Below are 17,673 nucleotides of genomic sequence, written 5' to 3' on the forward strand. Positions count from 1 at the left end.
TCAGGGATCCTTCACCACAAGATCTCTCTGTACTCCCACCTCATTACACAGATTACATCTGAAGTGGCCTGTTCATGGGTAAGGTACTGCTGTAAGAAACCATCTCTGACCATTCCACAAATTCCTCTTCCACTGTACCAGTTTGATTAGTTTAATCAATACACAGACTGAAGCAAACACGCACAAAATGCTGGAGGAACTCAGCAAACAGTCGACATTTCGGGCTGAGAAAGAAAGGGACAAAAGCCAGAATAAGGTGGTGGAGGAGGGCAGGAGGACAAGTGAGGGGTGGGGAACGTGTGGTTTGTGGAGGGATGATGATGTGAGGAGCTGGGTGACAGGCAGAAAAGGCAAAGAGATGAGGAGAAAGAAATCTAATAGGAGAGAACATTGGACCATGGGATGACACGGAGGTGGTGGAGAACCGGAGAGAGTTGATGGGCAGGTCATGAGGGTGTGTGACGAGGGGTGAAGGGGTTAAACGGCATCAGAATGGGGGAAAAGAAGTGGGGGTGAGGGAAACAGAGTGTAGTGATATCCGGAATTTGTAGAAATCAATGTTCATTCTATCAAGATTGAAGTCAGAATATGAGGTGTTGTTCGGCTAACCTATATTTGGCCTCGTCGTAGCAGTAGAGGAGGCCATGTGCAAACATGTTGGTGATGGCTCTCTGCTGGTCAGGGTCGACCATGGATATTGCACCCTAGCTGTGGAAGTTGATGTGCAAGCCAGGGAAGTACGATACGTAAAGCAAGTCAGGGACGTACGAAACATAAAGCAAGTCAGGGACGTACGAAACGTAAAGCAAGTCAGGGACGTACGAAACGTAAAGCAAGCAGTTGCCCATGCAGGAGCTGATGAAGACCGATGGAGTCAAGCACCAGCGGTGTTGCAGGATTGCCAGTCTGCACTGAACATCAGACCAACATGGAATTAGTGTTCACAGTGGGGACACAGAAAACATCCCACAGATATCTGATGGTGACATTTCAATATTGTGCCATAATGTGTAACAACCGCCATCTCGAGGGAGAAACTAATGGGACTAAAAGCAAACATTACCAGGTCCCAACAACCTGCACTAAAGTCTGGAGTGAAAGTGGAGGCATTGAAGTCTGTCAAAACTCACTGTTACAGAAAGGTCCCCGTGGAGTTGAAAACCATTGTTGAAGAAGGGTGGAAGATGAAAAGCAGGTAACTGTAGTCCTGTTAACTTCACTTCACGTATTGGAGTCAATAATCTATCAAGAAATAGCAAATCATATAGAGAAGTTTAATGTCATTGAACTAAGTCACCAGGGTTTACAGTCAGATTCACACAGCGCAGAAACAAGACCTTCAGCTCAAATGGTCCACGATGACCAAAGTTTCCATCTGAGCTCGTGGTCTGTAACCCCCTCACCACCACCAACTGGAAAAGTTGCCCTTCAGGTTCCTATTAAATCTCATCTTAAACCAATGCCCTCCAGTTCTTGATTCCCCAACACTGGCAAAATGATTGTTATCTTTGACCCAACCCAGGCCCCTTATAATTTTATACACCTCTGCAATATCATTACTCATTCTTCAATATTCCAGGGAAAATTGACCAAAACGCTTTCCATAAATCAGTCCTTCAAGATCCAGTAACATCCTCGTAAATCTCCTCTGCTCTCTTTCCAGCATAATGATGTCTGTCAAACAGCAGGGTCACTAAAACTAAACACTATTTGCGAAATGCGGCCAAACCAACGTGTTGGACAACTGCAACATCTCATCCCAGCTTCTATATTCGGTGCCCTGACTGAAGGCCAGTGTTCCAAAAGCCTCTTCAGCACCCTGTCTATCTGGAACCTGGTCTCGGACCCTGTAACCTGGGTTGCTGAATGTTAAGTCATGTTTGACAAACATACCAGAGATTTGAGACTTTACAGGGGAAACTGGAGAAGTTGGATATACCTCTTGCCCATCCTCTGGGTCCCCCCCCCACTTGTCTTTCTTCCCGGACCTCCTGTCCCATGATCCTCTCGTGTGCCTTTTGCCAATCACCTGTCCAGCTCTTGGCTCCATCCCTCCCCCTCCTGTCTTCTCCTATCATTTTGGATCTCCCCCTCCAACTTTCAGATCTCTTACTCACTCTTCCTTCAGTTAGTCCTGACGAAGGGTCTCGGCCTGAAACGTCGACTGCACCTCTTCCTAGAGATGCTGCCTGGCCTGCTGCGTTCACCAGCAACTTTGATGTGTGTTGCTTGAATTTCCAGCATCTGCAGAATTCCTGTTGTTTTTGTTTCTGTTTGTATTGTGTGCTTTAGTAAGTCTGTGGGAGATACCCAGAATGTGAAGCTGTACTAATGGAGAGAGACAAACTGAGCCAAGCCACAGCTTGATGGGCAGAGAGGAAAACAGAGAATTTGATGTTGTGTCCTTATGCCTGAACTATGCCCAGTTAGAAGTGTTGTTCCTCCGGACAGTGTTCAGCCTCACTGTAACAGTGTGACATCAGACATCAACATGAAAACTAAAATAATCTCACTGAGATATATTCTCTTTCACCTGTTGATCTTCTTTGCAAACATTTTACAGGGCAGAAAAGGCAAAGAATTTCTGTCTGAGAACCACAAACGCAACAGCGTGTCACTTCTGCTGTGTCTGTCAGTTCCCCAGCATTTGAATGCTACCAATCACTGAATATGAAGGGGGAGATGGTTGAGAAGACAGCACACCAGTGTTTCCAAGCAGAGTCCCAGTACTTTGTGTGCGTTACTTTATAGTTTATTCCCAGCATCTGCTGAACCTCGAGTTTCATATCTGCATTTCTAAATGAGTGGTACTTTGACAGTTGTCATACAAAATGCCTGTTGACATTGAATAATAAACAGGAGAAAATCTGCAGATGCTGGAAATCCAAGGAACACACACAACATGCTGGAGAGACTCCGCAGGCCAGGCAGCATCTGTGGATAACAGTACAGCTGACGTTTTGGGTCCAGTTTCTTCAGCAGGACTGGAGAAAAAAAAATGAGGAGTAAATTTTAAAGGTGGGGAGGGGAGAGAGAAACACAAAGTGACAGGTGGAACTGGGAGGGGGAGAGATGAAGTAAAGAGCTGGGAAGTTGATCGGTGAAAGAGATACAGGGCTGGAGAAGGGGGAATCTGACAGGAGAGAACAGAAGGCCATGGATGAAAGAAAAGGTGGGAAGAACAACAGAGAGAGGCGATGGGCAGGCAACGAGAGGGAAAGGGGGATTGGGAATGATGAGCAAGGAGAGGCATGACTGGAAGATCAAGAAGTCGATGTTAATGCCATCAGATTGGAGGCTGCCCAGACAGAATACAAGGTGTTGTTCCTCCTACCTGAGTGTGGCCTCATTGTGACAGTATAGGAGGCCATGGATTGACATCTCCATTGAGTATATTGTTTGTGGAAGCTTGTTGTGTTCAAGTAGCTGCTGAGTTTTCTGCATAAAATCATTGACTGATTTTGAAACATGTGGCATGGAACCAGCACTTGCCCCTCAAATTAATCCAGTATGTTAACAACAGCACATCACCTCCCTTTTCCAGAATATAATTCAACCACACTATTACCATACATTCTGTAAGTTTACACAAATGGGACGTCAGTGATATTGGTCTATATCTAGGAGGATCCAACAGGGGTTTCCCAGGTTTTAGAATAGACACTACAATTGCCATTTTCCATGAGGAGGGAAGATGGCCTGAACTCCAATTATAATTCGGAAATGTAATATTATCTCTAAAGAGTTGTTGACCATATGTTTAAACATGCAATAATATGCATCATCCTTTCCTGGAGCCGTCTGACCTGTACTATAAATAACTTTCTTAAATTCACACAAAGAAACTCTACATCACTAATACTATCATTGCTACAGCTGGTTTCCAACACATTAAGGTATTCTTGTAAAACCTTATCGCTACATTGTTTAGTCTCTCTACCTATTTTGATTATGAATTGCAGCAAATGACCGAGCCAGGACCCAACCGTCTCTCTTTCAAGAACAATTGTATCACCTTCTTTAATCAATATTCGGAACCCTATGAATCCCACACCCCCATTTTCTTAGTCATTCCCCAAACATCTTCAAGTTTAATAGTCCTTCCAATACTTTCACAATATGACCTCCAGTAATTGTTTTTCACAAGCTTCATTACTTTCCTCACCACGGCCTGTGACCTGTTACACTTAATATGATCAGGCGGGGAGTGATACTTCGTAACTTTCGGAAATGCCACGTTTCTCTCAGTAACTGTCTCTGCACACTCCTCCGTCCACCATGGTACAGCTTTTCTCCCACTAATGCACTTTTTAAATTGAATCTCTGCCACCACTATTTGATGAATAATGTGACAACGTTTCTTTGCAGGAATCCACATCATCCTCACCATTCAGCCCAGACAGACGCTCAGCACATAAAACATTCGAACTTCTCCCAATATGCTTTACCAGAGTTCCACCTCCTAAAAGTGGCCTCATGCCCCCTATATAAATCCAAACCCAAGCTTATAAACATAGGAAAATGATCACTCCGCAATGCTTCATCTCCCATGACATCCCATTACTCACTCCAATGTTCAAAACTAAAGTTAAGTTTACAGCATTTTCAGAACTATTATGAACATTAAATCTCGTACCTCTCCGACCATAAAGACTAACAGGATATGAAATATCTGATACTCTTCTATAAACAAAACATCACCAATCTGAGAACAACCCCACAGTGAACTAACTATGTGTTAAAATCCCCACACCATGCAACCCTAGTGAGCTAGAGCTACATATGCTCTCCAGCAAATCAATCGGAAGCTTTCCACGATGGTTATAAAAACACACAAACAGGAGGAAATATGCAGATGCTGGAATTTCAAGCAACACGCATAAAAGTTGCTGGTGAACGCAGCAGGCCAGGCAGCATCTCTAGGAAGAGGTCCAGTCGACGTTAGAATAATATACCGCTTTATTGCCCCTACCTGTGGAATCAAATGTGTCTTCAAATGCCTCATACATTTCATTTACATCCACAACTCTATGCCCTCGCCCTCTCATTAAAAAACTTGCACCACCACCTCCTCTACCAATTAATCTATCACGCTTAATTACAATATAACACTGGAAGGAAGAACTTAAATGCGATAACGATCAGGTTTCCTGAATACATATAACATCACATAGATTTGATAAATCAGAAATAAAAGAAGTTTTTACCATTGGAAATCAGGCTTCTGGAAATCGCCCTACTGATACAGGCGGGGGATGCGGAATGTAGTGGGGCGTTTATAATTGGTGAAACAGTGCCTGCTCTGATTGGAAAGAGCAAATATTCCAATCACAGAGCTGCCTTATTCACCAATCAAGAGACAGCAACTGTAGAAGCGCGGAAAATACCGACTAACCGCCGAAATAAACTGAAATTTGCAAAACACCGCCAAAAAAGCCTTTGTTGCTGAAATTAAACCACAACAGGTTTGTTTGTCGGCTCTTTACCCCCGTTACTGGAGTCCGACGCACTTAAACAAAGTGTAGTTAATATTGCGATGGTGTCTGGGACATTAGTTCACCGATATCTTTCAATTGATAAACGATTGGAATAAAACCGATTCTCAGCTGCTGTTCGCGGTCGGTCATTGTGTAAACTCAAGTCAGTTTAGCAACGGGTCGCCCGTCAGAAAGTGGAGCTTTAACAAATACTCTGAACGACCCGTGACAGTGTTCAGATCTCGCGTTGGAATGGGGTTAAGAGAAGTAACCAAAATGCGACAAAGCTTAATGAACCCACGGTAATTAAACCAAAAACAACAATTAGCGTCCACGTCAGAGAAATCTGATGACCGAGAGGAAGCGACGGGGAAAGGGGTGCGTAACGATTCCGTGTCTGTGCAGTTGGCAGGAATTAACAGAGAAATCGGGATTATACTGAGCAGCGGACAGCAAGTTCTGATTAACGGGGATAAGATTTTGAATGAGCTCATCAACAAAAATAATCCAAATCTATCTCAATTCCATGTCTCAACACTGTGTAACTCTTTTAATGAAGCCGTGAGTGGCTCTTAAAAGAGCCTTTGATTTTCCGGTTTGTTTTGTCAGTAAACTTGTCTTCACTTGGAGCTGGTGTACTTGGTCACCGCCTTTGTCCCTTCGGACACGGCGTGCTTGGCCAGCTCCCCGGGCAGCAGCAGGCGCACGGCGGTCTGGATCTCCCGGGAGCTGATGGTGGACCGCTTGTTGTAATGGGCCAGGCGGGAAGCCTCGCCCGCGATGCGCTCGAAAATATCGTTGACGAATGAATTCATGATACTCATGGCCTTGGAGGAGATGCCAGTGTCGGGGTGAACCTGCTTCATCACTTTGTAGATGTAGATGGCGTAAGTCTCCTTCCTCGACCTCTTGCGCTTCTTGCCAGTCTTGCTCGCTGGTTTGGACAAAGCTTTCTTGGCGCCCTTCTTGGGAGCGGGTTTCGCTGGATCAGGCATTTCCTGGTCGGTTTCAAACACAATAATGAGCAGAAGTTGTCCGAGCGCGGATTAAATAGGCAGCGCCCAAAGCGGTATGTTAATGAGGATGGGAATTCTGAGCATTTCCATTGGCTGTTTGGAGAAATGAATCACCAATCGGAACGCTGGGGGATGGGAAGCGGCGCCAATGGGCGGGGTTACCGCTGTCGTTTAATGCGGGAGGAAGTACTGAAGGGCAGAGACAGGCCGGGGTGCGGGCTGAAATTGAAAAGGGAAACGCAAATTTCAAAAGCAGAATGAAAACAAAAACAGATGAAATATTGTAAAATTAAACACTAAGACGTTTAGTTCATGACACAGGGCAGCATGAGAGTGAAGTAGAGATTTCGACATTTCAATATAAAGTTCAAATCGAGTTTATTTATGCACAGGTGAAAGGAACAACGTATTTGCAGCAGCATCACAGACACATTGCATCAGAGACACAACACTGACAAGAAACACTGAAATTAAATATGAATTATACCAAAATATTCAAAGAGACAGAAGCCTATCAGAACAAAATCAAAATAACAAAGAGATTATGCGGGCAGTGGGAGAATCATCCCTCTTGTGCTTCTTCATCTCGTCACTCCAGATTCAGTGTCACACAACGCTGCCACTTTGATCTGGCCCATGCCTTCATTAACCAGGTCCAACACTTGCCTTTATTGGATCTTCCTCCTTCTTACACTGGTCATCGGGTTTGTGGGGGTGTGCCCAGGGTTAATTGGGGTGTGTGCCCCCTTGGATCTCAGGATTAGGTTTGAGGGTAGGGCTGGTGGATGTGTATGCGGGGCTGGGAGAGATAAGGCTGTAGAGTTTAGTAGGGTGAGATATGTGGGGCTATGGTGGATAGGGTAGTGTAGTGTAGCCACTTCAATCTGGCCCATTCCTTTCACTAATGTGGCCTGACACTACTTGGCTTAATGAACTGGGTGTGCAAAGGGACACATCATTAGTAATACTATTTAGGGTCATTGGGTGTTTTGGGTCTTCAATCATGAGACATCCTCACCCAGGCAACCCAGCCAGGGTTTATCCCATGGACCAACATAACGAGAGGCATGTAATTCTGCATGTTGTGGGTATTTTGGACCTTGTTACTTGGCTTTAAATTTGATCATTTGGGTAATAGAATGTTCTGAGGCCAAGTTATCAGGCTTTACCCCCAAGTAAGGTTCAACTTCCCTACTTTAAATTTACACCTGTCTTTATTTTGCATTTGTGTGCCTGGGACTGTGTGGATAAACAGTGTTTACTGCAGTACAAAGTAGTAATTAGGGTTGTGCAGATTGGTCCATAATTCCAAAATGCAAACATCTCTGAAATCCAAGATTTTTTGTGCTGACATGACATCACAAATGGAGAATTTTACTCACGATTAAATTGCTCGTCTACTGAAGAGAGTTTCACGGCTCTGGGCCTCTATTCACTGGAACTTAGCAGAAAGAAGGGTTACCAAATTGAAACCTATCAAATAGTGAAAGGGCTTGATTGAGTGAATGTGGAGAGGGTTTTAACTGTGATGGGAGTGTCTAAAACTGGACCACACAGCTTCAAAATAGAGGGGCATCCTTTTAGAATGTAGAGAAGGAGGAATTTCTTCAGCCAGAGAGTGGTGAATCTGTGATTTTTTTTGCCACAGGCAGCTGTGGAGGCCAAATCACTCAGTATAGACAGAGATTGATAGATTCTTGATTAATCAGGGCACAAAGGGATACAAAGGAAGGCAGAAGATTGGGGCTCAGAGGGAAAATTGATCAGTGATGATGAAATGCCAGAGAAGGCTCGACAGGCAAAGTGGCCGAATTCTGCTCCTATATCTTATGACTAAAACTCTCCCAGAGAGCGTTGATCTCAGCTTTGACTCAACCCAGCACCTGAGGCTCCACATTACTTATATAAGGAATACAGAAGGTCTTTGTTCTTTGATTAAAGAAATATCATCTCATTTCCATCCTGAATGTTTGTCACCTCATTCTGAGCAACAGACACAAAATGCTGGAGGAAGTCAGCAGGCCAGGCAGCATCAATGGGAAAGGGAATGAGTCGATGCTTCAGGCTGAGCACCTTCACGCTGAGATCTGATGGAAGGGTCTCGGCCTGAAGTGTCGACTGTTTACTCTTTCTGTTCTGCTGAGTTCCTCCAGCACTTTCTGTGTGTTGCTTTCGATTTCCAGCATCAGCAGATTCTCTCGTGTTTGTGATTTACACCTCTCTGAGGGTATTTTCCTCAGTTATGGAGTTCTCATTCAGGGGAAACATTCTCCTTGCCACCTGCCTGTCACATCCTGAAAGAATCTAACAGATTTCCTCATTTTCTCATTAACTGCAGGGAATGCAGACCCAACCCACTCACTCTCCTCTTACATAACCAACCTTCCATCCCTGGAACCAGCCCAGTCGGCGTGGGAAACAGTCACTGCACACTCTCTATTGCAGGGATATCCTTCCTGAGGAAGTGTGACCAAACCTGGACACTATATTCAAGATGTGCTCTCACCAGGGCCCTATACAATCCCAGTGAGACGTCTGTACCCTCTTCTCCACTCCTCCTGGATCACAGGACAAAATACTGTTTCCCTATCTCATTACTTGTTGTATCTGCATGTTAACTCAAGTGATCTGTTTACAAGAACGCCCAGGTCCCTCTGAACATCCCCGTGTGGAAATGACTCTTATAGTTTTTTCCTGGGAATGGGTGATCTCACATTTCCCCACATTCTGTTCCATCTGCAACATCCTTAACCATTCACTCTCCTCTCTACATCCCCCAAACCTTCTCACTACTGACACTATCCCTCCCGCTCTGCAGGAGTCACTGAGTTATGCAGCACAGAAACAGGCCCTTCAGCCCAGTATATCCATGCTGACCAAGTGGCCTAACAAAACCATTGTCAGTTACCTGCATTTGGCCCAGGTCCCTGTGAAACTTCCCTCTCCACAGTCCAAGAGATATTGCAACTGTGCCCACCTATACCACCACTTGGGGTAGTTTGTACAATGTAAACAGCACATTCTGTGTACAAAACCTGTTCCTCAAGGTCCCATTTAAATCTTTCCTCTCTCACTTTATATCTGTAATCTCTCACTTCCAACTCCATAACCCTGGAGATAACAGATTCACTATTGACCATATCAATGTCTGCCATTATTTTATCAGGCTCTCTGATGTCACATACACTCTGGTGAGAAAGGTCCTGGCCTATCCAGCCTCCTGTTAAATCCCTTTTGCACCCTCCCCAGTTTAATGTCACCCTCTGATCCCAGGGCAACTATAACTGTACTCCGTGCTCCGAGAGTAGTTTCCCCGAGGCTGGTAGAGCTGTAATGTGACGTCACAGCCCAGTGCCCGATGCTCTGACCGATGAATGCGAGTGTGGCGAACAGCTTCTTCACCGTCCTGCCTAGCTGTGTTTGCACTCTGAAGGAATTCGATATCTGCACCCCAATATCTCTGTTTTACAGCACACCCAGGGACAGACCACTCCCCACGGCAGTTCTGCCCTGGTTCGTCAATGACAATGGAACATCTCACATTTATCTGTCATTCCTCAAATCAGTGACCTCATTGATCACCGTCCTGTTGTAATGTTAGTTACATTGTTTCGCACTCAACGATATCACCAACTTTAGTGACATCGGTAAATTTGCTGAGCTGGTCATTGACATTGTCAACCGAGTCTTTAATAAATGAACTGCAGCAGCAGACTTGACTCGAATCCCGGTGCCACACTATTGATCACAGGGCTGCAGTCTAAACAACGACTTTGTCTCCCACCACCAGGCCGATAATGTATCCAGTGCCCTGGATCACGTGATCTCTCCTTCCAGACACGAGTCCCACCAGTCTGAAGCTCCCGGGCTTTTCCTTGCAGCGACACACACACAATGCTGGAGGAACTGAGCAGGCCAGGCAGCGAGTAAACAGCCGGCGTTTCGGGCCGAGACCCTTCATCAGCATCTGCAGTTTCCTGTATTTAGTTTTCCTTCGATTGTAAGTTACTGGATAACATGACCCATCCTCCAATCCTCTGCCACTTCTCCTGCCCGAGAAACGCGCAGAGAGACAGAGGCGGGGAGGGGAGGAGACAGAGTCAGAGTGACGGACAGAGCCGAGACCGGCCTCTCATCTTCCAGGTCCGTCTTCGCTTTATTACACCCGGCAATTTCCAACGGTTTTTCCAAAACACAGAGCTCCAGAGAGAAAAAAAAAACTTCCTCACACACCACGTACATAGTGAAGGATCTCCAGGAACTTACTGGCGGTCGGACTTCATCGGATCAGAATACAGTGTGATTGGCGCAGGATTAATTTCAAATTGCCCGCCAATTTCAGAGCAACCTGCAACGGTGCTTGGCTGCTTTTAAAATTATTTACCATTAATTGTATCATGGATTATACAATGTCAGTTTCATTTAAAAAATTAATATCTAATTCCATCAGTTAAGACTTAAATTTATAATTACGAAATCGTTTCTCTAAACGAGTGAACTGATTTCTGTCCGAGATGGATAACATGATTAAGATCGATCTTAATGCGTTCAGAGGTTTTGTCGTAATCACCGACTGGAAAGGCTGATTCACAGGTAGATTTCAAGCGGAACCGATTAATCTGTTTCAAATGCAACCAGATGAATAAATCGATAAAAAAATAATTAAAAGGTTGTGGATACGGCTCCGTCTGTGAGGCGGTGGGTGGCTCTTAGAAGAGCCTTTGTTTTGTGCTCGGGAGGAAGTGGGAGTTTTTCAGCCGCCGAAGCCATAGAGAGTGCGGCCCTGGCGTTTCAGAGCGTACACCACATCCATGGCAGTGACCGTCTTGCGCTTGTAGTGTAGTTCAGTGTAGGTGACCGCATCCCGGATCACATTCTGCAGGAAAACCTTCAGCACCCCGCGAGGCGCCGAGAGACAGAGGCGGGGAGGGGAGGAGACAGAGTCAGAGTGACGGACAGAGCCGAGACCGGCCTCTCATCGTCCAGCTCCGCCTTCACTTTACCACAACCGCCAATTTCCAACGATTCATCCGACACAAAGCGCTCCAGCGAAAAACAAAACTCCTTCACACACCACGTACATACTGGAGGATTTCTGGGAATTTGCCGATTCTCCTGCTTTAAATTATAGGAAGTGCTTTTCCATTCTACAAATCCCCGAGGACCTCGGTCTGTCCCTCCCCGGCCCCATGACCAGTGCGAGCGCCCTCACACACAGCAGTTGGTGGGCGAGGGTGCAGTCACTTCCAGTGATGAGAGGGTTGATTCAGTAGAACAATTGCTCCTCTGGATCGCCCGGGAAATGAAAGACCGGTCACATACTGGAACAGGATACATAACCAGATATATAGACCGCGCTTTTAGCGTCTTCTAAAGCCCAGGTAAAGGGGTGGCTGAGGAGCTGGTGTGGGGTGGGTGGGGGCTTCAGGTACAAGGATCATTGGGTCTCAAGGGAAACAAGAGACGGGGAGGAGAGGAGGGGAGCCAATATGTTTCCGGGGAGCCTTCTTCGTGCTACACGGAAGGGTTTAAACGAGCAGGGATGAGTTCCTGCACAGTGATTTTCGGGAACAAGGTTAAAAAAATCAGGACTTCCAGGATTGTATTACGACGCAAAGCATGTGGCTGTGGGGTGGGAAATCGATATTTTATGCAGTTTAATTTGTTGCTGAGGAACTGATGCGGGAGGGAGGTCTTCATGGATCAATGGGCTCTCTTCCAGGCAGGTGGGAGACCGGGACAAACAAGACCATTTGCATTTGAACCGGACGGGAACCAATATCTTCGCCAGGAAGTTTGATGGTGTCACTTGGCAGAGTTTGAACTCGAGCAGCAAGTGGGAGAAAGTATGTTTGACAAGACAGTCTGAAAAGAACGAGGGCCAATGTCAGGCTAATAAACATGGTGGGACTGATGGGCTGAAATGAGTTTATTTCAACACTACGAGTGTTACGTTAGGAGAGGAACAGGGCCGGCAGCTCAACATTCCTGGGTTTGATTGTTTAACATGTGGGGGGGGGGGTAAAAGATGCAGAGGTTACCCCACTGGGAATGTCACAGTAAACTGGAAGGCTCATTTACAGAGGCAATCTGCAGTTACAGTGATGGGATTATAGTATTGGCCCCCAATAACCACCGGGAGGTGGAGGATCAGATATGTTGATACTTATGGAGAGGTGCAGAACAACTGGGTTGTCATAGTGAGGGACTTCATCTTCCCTGGAAATGACTGGATCTTGCTCAAATGCACAAGATTTGTTCAGTGAATCCGAGGAGTGTTTGAAACCTTATGTACAGGGCCCAACCAGAGCTGAGAACAGACGGGAATTAGCTTTGGGAAATGAGCCAGGCCAGCTGACAGCCAAGAGTCAGCGAACATTTTGGGAACAGTGATCACAACTTTATTTAAAGTTATGAGTAAGAATAAAATTAAATCTTGTATGAAGGTGCTAAATTGCAGGAGGGCAAGTCAGGACAGAAGAAGACAGGAACCAAGGGGCATTGATTGGGAGCAGCCACTGTCAGACAAGTCCACATCTGACGTGGGAGTTGTTTAAAGACCAGCAACTCTGAGTTCAGGATCAGCATGTTCCGGTGAGGAGTGAGGAGAAGGATGGTAAGTAAGGGAACTTCGGATGAGCAGAGAGATACTAAATTTAGTCAGAAGGATATGGAAGGTTTGTGAAGCTAAAGTCAGACTGGGTACCTTTGGAATATAAAGATAACAGGGAAATGCTAAAGCAGATGATAGGAAAGGCCAAATGGGGCCACAAACTGTCCTTGTGGAGTGGGACCAAAGATGATCCCAAGGCCTTGTAATTTGTATTAATGAGGCGAGGATAACCAGAGAATGGAAAGGTCGACTCAAGATTAAAGGAGGAGTGATGTGGTTGAAGTCAGACCAAGTGGCTAAGGTACTAAATGAGTATGTTGTGTCAGTATTTACTGAGAAGAAGGAATTGAATGACAATGAAAACAGAGTGAGACATGCTAATGTGCAGAGACGCGTTGAGATTAAGGAGGAGGCTGTGCTGGGACGTCTGAGAAGCAATAAGATGGATAAGACTCCAGGGCCTGAAGGCATATATCCTGCAATAGTGAAAGAAACAAGTGAGCAGATTGCTGGGGATTTGACAAGGATCTATGTGTCCTCGATCACAACATGTGAGATCCCTCAGGACTGGAGTGTCGCAAATGTTGCAGCTTTGATCAAGAAGGGAAATAACAAGAATCCAGGAATCTGCAGGCAAGGCAGCCTCATTTCAGTGGTAGAGAAGCTACTGGGGAGGATATTGAGGCACAGGATTTATGCACATTCAGAAAGGCATGGCCTGCTTAGGGACAATCAACATGGTTATGCGTGGCCAGATCACGCTTGATAAAATTGATTGAGGTTTCTGAGGAGGTGATACAGACTAAGATATAGGAGCAGAATTCGACCATTTGGTCCATCAAATCTGCTCTGACATTTCATTATGGCTGATCCATTTTTCCTCTCAGCCCCAGTCTCCTGCCTTTCCCTTGTATCCCTTCATACTCTGACCAATCAAGAATATATCAACCTCTGCCTTAAATATACATAAAGTCCTGGCTTAACAGCTTCCTTTGGCAATGAATTCCACAGATTCACCGCTCTCTGGCTAAAGAAATTCCTCATTCTCCACATTCTGCTCCTGTATTCTGAGGCTGTGTCCTCTAATATCAGACACTCCCATCTTCTGCACATCCACTTTATCATTGCCTTTCACACTTCGATAGGTTTCAATTGGGCCACCCCTCATTGTTCAAAAATTCCAATGAACACAGGCCCAGAGCCATCAAACACTCTTCATGTAGCAACCTGTTTCATCCTGCAATAAATCTGGAGAACTTCCTTTGAAAGCAATCCAGTTTCAGCCCATCCTTCATGAGAAAAAGGGCCCAAATCTGCTCAAGATACTCCAGTGAGACCTCCCCAGTACTTTATAAAGTCTGATCATTATTATGATTGGCACAGATATTGTGGTCCGAAGGGCAGGTTGCCATCTGTTCCATATTGTGTACTGATGAACATGTTTGATCTAACAGCTATTGCAGGGACATGGGTACGGAGACTGGGACTGAGAATTCGACATTCCACTATATTCAATGTTCCACACAGAATCAGCAAAATGGAAAGGAGCAGGATGGATTTGTTCACAACGTGCTGGTGAAGGAGTGGATACAGTGCCTATAAAAAATGTTCAGTCTCCTTAGAAGTTATTATGTTTTATTGTTCTGCAATGGATTTAATTTGGCTTTTTTGACACTGATCAACAGAAAAGACTACGGTGTCACAGTGAAAGCAGATCTCTACAAAGTGATCTAAATTAATTGTAAATATGAAACAAAATAATTCATTGCCTTTGCATTCACCTCCTTCAAATCAGTAATTAGTTGGTGCACCTTTGACAGTATCTACGGTTGAGTCTGTGTGGATAGGTGTCTATCAGCTTTGCACATCTGAACACTGCAATTTCCCCCATTCTTCTTTACAAAACTGCTGAAGCTCTGTCAGAATGCATGGGTTGGTGAGTGAACAGATCTTTTCAAGTCCCAATTGGATTGAGGTCTGGACTCTCACAAAGCCACTCCAGGACAGTAACTTTGTTGTTTTAAGGCATTCCTGTGCAGCTTCGGTTTTATGCTTGCGGTCATTATCTTGCTGGAAAATTAATTTTCTCCTAAGTCGCAGTTCTCTTGATGACTGAATTAGGTTTTCCTCCAGGATTTCCCTGTATTTTGCTGCATTCATTTTACCCTCTACCTTTATGTGCCTTTCAGGGCCTGCTACAGTGAAGCACACCCGCAGGATGATGCAGCCTCCACCAAGCTTCACGGTAGGGATGGTGTGTTTTTGATGTTGTGCGGTGTTTGGCTTATTCCAAACTCAGTGTTTGTGATGGTCAAAAAATTCAATTTTGTTTTCATCAGACCATAGAATCTTCATCCAACTAACTCTGGAGTCCCCCACAATTCTGGCAAGCTCCAGGCAAGATTTCATGAGAGCATTTTTCAACAGTGGCTTTTTCTCTGCCACTCTCCCATAAAGCTGCGACTGGTGAAACACCCGGGCAACAGTTGATGTATGCACAATCTCTCCCAGCACTGAAGCTTCTAACTCCTCTAGAGTTATCATAGGTCTCTTGGTGGCCTCCCCCACTGGCCCCTTCTTGCATGGCCGCACAGTTTCTGAGGATAGCCTGCTCTTGGCAGATTTACAGCTGTGCCATATTCTTCACACTTCTGGATGAGTGACTTAACTATACTCCAAGGGCATTCAGTGACTTGGAAATGTTCTTGTATCCATCTCCTGGCTTGTGTTTTTCAATTACCTTTTTGCAGAGCAGCTCGGAGTGTTGATTTGTCTTCACGGTGTAGTTTCTCCCAGGATACTGACTCACCAGCAGTTAGACCTTCCACTTACAGGTGTACTATTACTACAATCAATTGAAACACCTTGACTGCACACGGTCATCTCCATTTAACTGATTATGTAACTTCGAAAACTAATTGGCTGCACCAGTGATGATTTGGTGTGTCATATTAAAGGGGGTGAATACTTAAACAGACAATTATTTTGTTTTTTGATTTGTAATTAGTTGAGAGCATTTTGTAGAGATTTGTTTTCACTTTGACCCGAAAGAGTCTTTTTCCATTGATTAGTTTCAAAAAAAGCCAAATTCAATCCACTGAGATTCAATGCTGTAAACCAATAAAACATGAAAACTTCCAAGGGGTGTGAATACTTTTCATCGGCACTTTACATGTAGGGACAGTGATGGTGAAAGGGGGAGGGAAAGAAGACATGGGTAGGAGTGGCCTCAAGATCCTGAGGTGTGACCAAAGGCATTCAAGGAAATATTAAATCAAAGAACATACAAAGAGGCAAGGGCTGGTGGTAGTCAAGAGAATCAGGAATTTCTCGGAACCAGTGATGAGATAAAAGCTAAAAGTAACAAGGAACACGCAGAGAAGTTAACTCAATAATTTGCATTAGTGTGCACAGTGGGTCACAGCAAACATCCCACAGATATCTAACGGTGACATTTCAACATTGTGCCATAATGATCGCCATCACAAGGGAGAAACTAATGGGACTAAAAGCAAACTTTACCAGGTCCTAACAACCTGCACTGGAGGGTTTCACAGGAAGACCGGAGAGAAAGTAGAGACACTGAAGTTTGTCAAAACTCACTGTTACAGAAAGGTCCCAGTGGAGTTGAAAACCATTGTTGAAGAAGAGTGGAAGATGAAAAGCAGGTAACTGTAGTCCTGTTAACTTCACTTCAGCTACTGGAGTCTATAATCTACGAAGAAATAGCAAGTCGTTTGGAAAAGTTTAATGCCACTGAACTAACTCAACAGGGTCTACAGTCAGATTCACACAGATTCCACGATGACCAAAGTTCCGATCTGACCTTGTGGTCTGTAACCCCTTCACCACCACGTTATGAACAAGGCTATCCTCCTCCTTGTCCCAGTTCTCTGCACTTGGCCCATGTACTCAAAACCTTTCCTTTCCATCTACCTGTCCAAGTACTTTTTTAATGTACTTGACTCAACCACTCCCCATAGCAACTCATTCCATTTACTGACCAGCCTCCAGGTCCCTGATGATTTTACACACCTCTGCAATATCAGCACTCATTCTCCAACATTACAGGGAACATTTGCAGGTAACACCAAGATTAGGGGTGCAGTGGACAGCAAGAAAGGCTAGCAAATATTGACATGGGACGTTGTCCAGTTGTTAAAATGGCAGATGGAATTTAATGCAGACAATTATGAGGTGTGTTCAACAAAAGTTTAACGAGAGAAATGTGTGGTTTAAAGAGGATGAGGAAAAGCAAGAAGGTTGAGAGTGGAATGGCTCAGGATTTCCGGACCGAAGGTATTTTACTACTCGGAGTAAAGAGAGGCAAGACTGCACAGACACGTGACATCAGCCAGTAGAATGGGAAAAGGTTTAAAAAGAAGACCGCCATATCCAGCGGGCAGCAGAGTGAGAGGGCTTTGGCTCAACTGGTTTAGGTGGTAATGAGGCGAGGTAGCTTTACCTGCGTTAATTGTGGAAAGGAAGTATGTGTGTGAGCCCGGTGTTCTGTGCTCGGTGTCAGATGTTGAAAGTTCTGGAGTCTCCCAGCCTCCTGGATGGCAAT

The 17,673-nt window shown here is 45.0% G+C and overlaps 2 protein-coding genes and 1 long non-coding RNA gene across 3 annotated transcripts in view; 1 reads left to right on the plus strand and 2 right to left on the minus strand.

Annotated features, from left to right (window-relative positions):
* LOC140189264 (histone H2B-like) overlaps window positions 1-17,673 on the plus strand; it is a 621,074-nt gene that overhangs the window by 224,063 nt on the left and 379,338 nt on the right. The gene's annotated exons all lie outside the window — the stretch shown is intronic.
* Window positions 1-17,673, minus strand: part of LOC140189149 (uncharacterized) — a 28,009-nt gene that overhangs the window by 5,328 nt on the left and 5,008 nt on the right. The window contains exons 2-3 of the long non-coding RNA XR_011883470.1: window positions 16,710-16,821; window positions 1,131-1,242 (exon numbers count right to left, since the gene is read on the minus strand). This is a non-coding gene — a long non-coding RNA (uncharacterized lncRNA). The remainder of the gene's footprint in view (window positions 1-1,130; window positions 1,243-16,709; window positions 16,822-17,673) is intronic.
* Window positions 6,026-6,472, minus strand: LOC140189122 (histone H2B-like). The gene has a single exon (XM_072245828.1). It carries the CDS (start codon window positions 6,470-6,472, stop codon window positions 6,098-6,100), a length of 375 nt encoding a protein of 124 aa, XP_072101929.1. The 3' UTR covers window positions 6,026-6,097.

This window comes from Mobula birostris, chromosome 28 (assembly GCF_030028105.1).
Source record: "Mobula birostris isolate sMobBir1 chromosome 28, sMobBir1.hap1, whole genome shotgun sequence".
NCBI lineage: Eukaryota > Metazoa > Chordata > Chondrichthyes > Myliobatiformes > Myliobatidae > Mobula > Mobula birostris.